Source organism: Vitis vinifera, chromosome 1, assembly GCF_030704535.1.
Source record: "Vitis vinifera cultivar Pinot Noir 40024 chromosome 1, ASM3070453v1".
NCBI classification, from domain to species: domain Eukaryota; kingdom Viridiplantae; phylum Streptophyta; class Magnoliopsida; order Vitales; family Vitaceae; genus Vitis; species Vitis vinifera.
Genome location: NC_081805.1, coordinates 21,053,386 through 21,059,977, shown reverse-complemented (window position 1 = coordinate 21,059,977; position 6,592 = coordinate 21,053,386). Strand labels below are relative to the sequence as shown.

The 6,592-nt window shown below is 34.7% G+C and overlaps 1 protein-coding gene across 3 annotated transcripts in view; it reads left to right on the top strand.

The window, feature by feature from the left end:
* The first annotated feature begins 4,101 nt into the window (after nt 1-4,101).
* Nucleotides 4,102-6,592, top strand: part of LOC100241089 (protein PHYLLO, chloroplastic) — a 127,018-nt gene continuing 124,527 nt past the window's right edge. For 2 of the 3 annotated variants that reach the window (XM_019221367.2, XM_010655919.3), the window contains exons 1-2: nt 4,102-4,454; nt 4,551-4,748. In XM_019221367.2, coding sequence (XP_019076912.1) covers nt 4,311-4,454; nt 4,551-4,748 — 342 coding nt within the window. In that variant the 5' untranslated portion in view covers nt 4,102-4,310. Of the gene's footprint in view, nt 4,455-4,550; nt 4,754-6,592 lie in introns of those variants that run through there. The other variant, XM_010655926.3, reaches the window with a different exon arrangement.

The window sequence follows — 6,592 nt, the reverse complement described above, 5'->3', positions numbered from 1 at the left end:
CACCAGCATATTGATCACTTTGGTATCTAATCCGTGCTGGAGACCAGGGATATACATGAAACCCATGAAGGTTAAGAATACTGGAATTGTAAAGACCAAACTCCATAGAAAAGATTTGTAATATTGCTTTACCTCCTCTTTTTTATGAATGACTTTTCCTCCTTCAAGAAATATAGTTGCCTTATAGCACCTAGATCCAGTTGACTCAATCACATTGGTAAAGTTTCTGGGTCCTGTCACATTTGATTTATAGGAGAGGGAAAATTTATTGAGTGTAAGATTAATGTCTATGTCTTGAACTCTAGGGAGTGCCTGAAGAGAGTTCTCAATCAATCTCATTGAATGGTCAGTGCAAACTCCATCAACTTTGAGCTGAATCTTGCTCATGTCCTCCCTAGTACTAATAAGGATGACCTCAAACCCAACATCTTCTATGGCTTCCAGTAGCTAATTGTAGTTTATGATCTTAGGATCATAATGAACTTGGGTTTCCTTAGTTGCTGATGCAACTTGGGCCTTTTGCATGGACCGCCCATCTAAGTGCATCACCACCATAACAAACTTGCCCACCAAAAGAACTTTATCACATATTCCAGCATCAATATAGTATTTACAATCATAGAATTTGCTATTTTCCCATTCTCTTCATATTGCTTTATACAATAGGTCAAAGCCAAAACTGCCCGAGACATCACCCTAAATCAATAGTTTGTGAAAACCTTGATGTCAAAGTTCTTACCAATTCGGAGATACAACTCCATACCTCAATAGAAATCAATTATTATGTTGTTGGATGAACTAGAGTCAGTCGAAGATGGTGCCACATGACCTTTTATGTATAAGAAGATACAAAAGATGAAACTTCCAAAAAGAAGTGTTGAATATATTTCTCCTAGATGATCATAAACAATTGCAGGGTTGAGTATGCCAAACCACCACAAACTCAGATAAGTAATCAACGTTACTACATATGTTTGCATGTTGTTTGCCTTATAAACAGACCGATTCCCAGAAGAAGATATCGGGCCCTCAACCGTCTTACCAGGTAGAAAAAGCTGAAGTACAGCTTCAAATGCAATCACAGTGGGCTATGGGCCAGATGTCTATGAATCCTTGCACTCCATGCTGCTTTAGGTAGTCCCAAGTTTGCAATACAGACCCATCAGCGTGAACCATTATATACCATAGTAGAATGACGAAGGGAGGGCAGAGAGTGAGAAATATGGGGTTTGGGGAGAGGAGTGGGATTGAGGTGTGAAGAGAGAAAATGGTAGGTGTGGAGACGGGTTCAGTGGGTATGAAGGTGGTTTAGGCTAATGGTGGTGAGTATGGTACGGGTATGGGGGGTATGAAATGACTGGGTTAGTGGGTATTGAAATGTGGAATGAACTGATGACAGTGAACATCTTAATGGGTATGGTGGGTATGAAAGTTAAGGAGAATGGAGAAAATGGGTATGAGGAAAATATAGGTTGGCCATGCACGCATGAGGAGTGAACCCATCCACGTTGAGCAGAGAGTGGTACCAGCCTCAATGGTTATTTATGTACGCTGCTCATTTCATCCCATGGCCAGCTAATGCAGTGGAGATGGGAGTGTCAGGACCCATTGACAGTAGACCCATTTGAGCAAAACTTAACTCTTTAATCCAAATGGGCTGTTGCAGAGAACCCATAGCAGCAGTAGGAGTTGCAAAGCCAGAACACATGGGCAGGCTATGACTATGGCAGAGATTCCAAATTGGAGTGCAAGCTCAAAGATATCCATGGAAGGAGGTATCCAAGATTTTGGATACTTGTGAAATTTTCCTACAAGCTGAACAATCTGTGACAGAGCACTTTCTGATCCAACCTGTGTCGTTTCAACATGTACCACACCATCCTCATCATCATCTTACTTTTCCTCCACGAACGATGTCCCATACTGCTCACCATTCTTTGGACCTGAACCACTCTTTTTCCAGACTTGGATATTGAGCTCCAACAGCATACAATAGTCAATCTTTACCATCATCAATAGATGATACGCATACTACCCTGTACCCAAAATGCTCACAGAAAACAGAGAAAGATGACCAAAGGAATGGAACATGGAAAAAAGAAACAAAAATGAACCAAAGATAGCCACATTTCATAATGGCTCAATGGACTCATACTGGTGGAAAAAAAAAACACAAAACCGATTCAAAGCAAAAAAAATAAAAAAATGCAGCCGATGTATATACATACTCCATAGTGAACATGATAAAGAGCCTCACCAGTTTTTCAAACTAAATCAAGGAAGCAGATGAAGAATCAACAACACAAGTGCATGAATAACGCAAAAATCCACAGTGACACCAAGTAAAATAACATCCAAAAATAAGGAAATGCATAGTTCACAATGAATATACCTAGAAAACCTCATCGAGCCAAATTTAATCGTCTTTGAGCTCTCTTGACCCTTCTAAAACCAGCCCAGAAATCCCTACTCCATAACTTTAGCTCCTTAAAAAAAACTACCTCCCCAAAGAAAAAAAATCACCCCACAGTTGATGTTTTCCCTTCCCTCTCCCTGTAACCAGCTCACCTTTCTGCTCAAAACTTCCTAGCCAACTTCTCTTTCAGTCTCACCCTCTCTGTAACCTCTCAAGCAACCTAAAAAAAAATCTCTCCTCTCTTCTTTGGCTTGCCCTCCAACCCAGCCAAAAAAATATTTCCCACAGCAACCAAATCCCTCTTCTACTCATAATCGAAAATACGCTCCCCTCTTAATATTCCATAACAGGTGTCATTTCCCCATTTCATCCTCAAACCATTAGCATGATTTTCCCATAACCTCTCCAAAGACGACATGTGGTCTCCCAGGATCATGACACTTGGCCAAAATTAATCTGCAAAAAGACACCCCAAAATGGGGGTCTACACTTGTATTTTTATTGTTAAGGGAGAATGATAGGTTGGGGTGCCTCGCGGTACGATTCAAAGATATTTTTGGAATTTCAATACCTAGGGTTAATATAAATACCCTTTTATATAACCCTAATTGAGATATAATGAAAGTCTTCTTCCCTGTTCCCGTGGACGTAGGCAATCCATCGAACCACGTTAAATTTGTGTGTGTTTTTTGTATTTTTTTATAAAAAAAATTTCACTATGAATCATTGCAAGAAGATCAACACTTTCATAATAGGTTTATTCTAATATTATATTTAAGATTCTATTTGAGCCAATTTCTAAAAGTCAAAAGTTATCTTTTTAAACTTAAAAGAGTTTGATTAATTAATTTTATTAAGGTTATGTTTGGTTTAAAAAAATTGAGAAAAAGTGTAAATAAAAGGAAATACAAAAGAAAAATAGAAAAAAAAAGTGAAAGAAAAATGAAAAATAGATTAAAACTTTATAAATCATTTTTATTTACTATTTAATACTCATTTTTATTTATTTTAACTCATTAATATAAAAATTAAATAATTTTAAAATATATGCGTTTTTTACTAGTTTTAATTATAATTGATTTTTTTTTAAAAATATTTTTCATAAGACAACCAAATATGAAAAAATAATTATCCTTATTATTATTTTTCTTTGTATAGGAATCTAGAAAATTTGAGGGAAAATGTAAAAGAAAAAAAAATTGGAGAGAAAATATAGTAGGAAAGAAAAAATAGAAAAAAATAAAAAATAAATTTAAAATTAATAAATTATTTTTATTTACTATTTTAAATTTATTTCATTTACTTTAATTCATTCATATGAATATTAAATAATTTAAAAATATATAAGTTGCTTATTAGTTTTGATTATATTTTATTTTTAAAATTTTTTTTATAGATAATCAAATATAAAAAAAATTTATTTTTTATTTTTTTATTTAGTATTTTCTTCGACCAAACATTATCTAACAGAATTTACTACTTAAAATCTTAACATGAAAATAAAAAAATAATTATTTATAGTAGAAATATCATTTAGAGTTTTTTTTTAAATCTATTAATTTTTTTAATAAAACATACCAATATTATTATTTTTTTATAGCTATCCCAAACGACACCTGATTACTTTTTAAATTTTTTTTAGATGTTCATGCCAAGGTTGTATTTGTTATTTTAATAATTTTTTTTTAAGGTCTCGGAGAGGAGCGAAACGGATAAAAAATCAGACTGCAGAGCGGCAGACGTGACAGAATTGCAGAGCGGCAGACGTGCACAGACCTGCAGACCTTGGAATGGGAGTCCTTCGACCCTTCCTCTACCTGTCCCTGTCCGTGCAACACGCTTTTGAGTCTCACTTCTCCGTTTCATCGTCTTCAGTATCGCACTTCCAGCAACAATGAAAGCTGTTACATCACACACCGCTATTCCATTCACGCCGCAATTCCTTCGGCCTCTGCGTCGCAATGCTCCACCACCCAACCTTCCATTTCTTACGTCTTTCCCTCGCTTCCTCCTCTCTCCTTCGAACCCTAATCTCAAGGTTCTCATCGGTCTTCTTCTCGTTGTCTCCTTCAATTCTCTTCTCTTCTTCTTTGTTTTTATTTTTTATTTTTTCGTATGAATTTGGGCTTGTTAGGTTGCGCAAGTGATGAACTTGGATCTTCCGATGATGGGGAATGGCGAGTTCGATGAAGATTTTGTGGTGGAGAGCTGCATTGTCAGAAGTCTTTCTCCCGCGTTGACGTTGAAGCAGGGGCTTGAGAAGATTAAGGACGCTGTTGAGGAGTTGAAGCTGAATCCTCCTTGCTCTAGAAGTGGCCTATATAGGTTTCAGGCGAGGTTCACTCTCTTGTTCGTTTACTAACGTTCATGTAGTGGTTCATGTGGGCATCACGAGTCTTATGAAGACTCAAATTATAATTGAGGAGTTAGAAAATTCAATTTGGTGTTACAACTTTTGTAACCCCATCATTATAAAATTTAATTTTTGCATTATGTTAAATTTTGTATTATGTTTATAGGTAATAAATAGTAGAGGAAAATTGAAATGTATAACAATTACATAGTTAATAACCTACCATTATCCATTAATTTGTAAATAAGTATTATAACTCCCATATAATCTTTGATGGAATACTAAGAGATATACCTCTTACATCTTTTTATAAGTTAAAGTTCGAAGCTATACTTTCATTCTTATATTTTATTTTTATTTTGAAGTCATACTTTCATTCTTATATTTTATTTTTATTTTTTAACAATATACACCACACGAGTGACCCATCCACTATATACGAGTAGTGAGATGAAGACCTTGACAATACAATTCATAAGGTGACTCAATCTCACTTCAAAAGTGTTATTGATATGATTAAGGTAAAAATGTGATTATTATTTTAGTATTTATATTTTTTTTTTGGTTTTATGCATCTAAAATTGTTTTCTAAAATAATGATTTCATCATAAAGTTTATAAAAGTTTGGTTTACAATTGGTATAAGAGCCAACCAATTTTGGATCATAAAACATATATATATATATATATATATATATATTTGATTATTGTTTGATCTTATGGACAACTAAAATATACATGATATGATGCATATGAATGATGTAGTAACATATATTTTCAATGTTTCATGATTTCAATCATATCTATTGTATGATTTTATGAAAGTTGCAAAAATATGATTAGTAATTTAAATATGTGATTATGGCAATATCAAGAAATGGTTTTTCTAGTATGTATGTTTATTTACTTGTTTGTTTGAAGATGATCATATCAACTTATGAAACAAGTGTTGATCAACCCAACGGAGGATCATTACCATGTTTGATTATATGACAAGAGTTTAATAATAAAAGGTTGATGGACCTTTTATTAGCTAACTTTGATGCCATTGAGCAAGTAGGGGATCTCACTTCTGATTTGTTAAATCAAAGAGCCTTAAAAAAAGGGGAGTTAGAGGAATTAATTTTGAGAAAAGAACTCCATTGGAGACAAAAAGTTAGGGTGAAATGGGTTAAGGAAGGGGATTGTAACTCTAAATTTTTTCATAAAGTGGCTAATGGCAGGCGAAATAGGAAATATATCAAGGTGTTGGAGAATGAAAGGGGCTTAGTGTTGAATATGCCGAGAGTATCATAAAGGAGATCTTACTTTACTTTGAAAAGCTTTACATGAGTCCTACAGGAGAGTCTTGGAGCGTTGAAAGATTAGATTGGTCCCCTATTTCGGAAGAGAGCGCATTAAGGTTGGATTCACTTTTTACTGAAGAAGAGATTTCTAAGGAAAATTTTCAGTTGGATAGGGACAAGGCACAAGGCCTGATGGCTTTACCATTGCAGTATTCCAAGATTGTTGGGATGTGATTAAGGAGGATTTAGTGAGAGTGTTTGCAGAATTTCACAGGAGTGGAATTATCAATCAAAGCACTAATGCCTCCTTCATTGTTCTGTTACCCAAAAAGAGTTTGACAAAGAAAATCTCAGATTTTAGACCCATTAGCTTGATCACTACTCTCTACAAGATAATAGCTAAAGTGCTTTCAAGGCGTCTAAGAGGGGTTACATGAAACCATCCACTCTACTCAAGACGCTTTTGTTAAAGGGAGACAAATTTTGGATGTGGTTCTCATAGCTAATGAGATAGTGGATGAGAGAAGACGATCAGGGG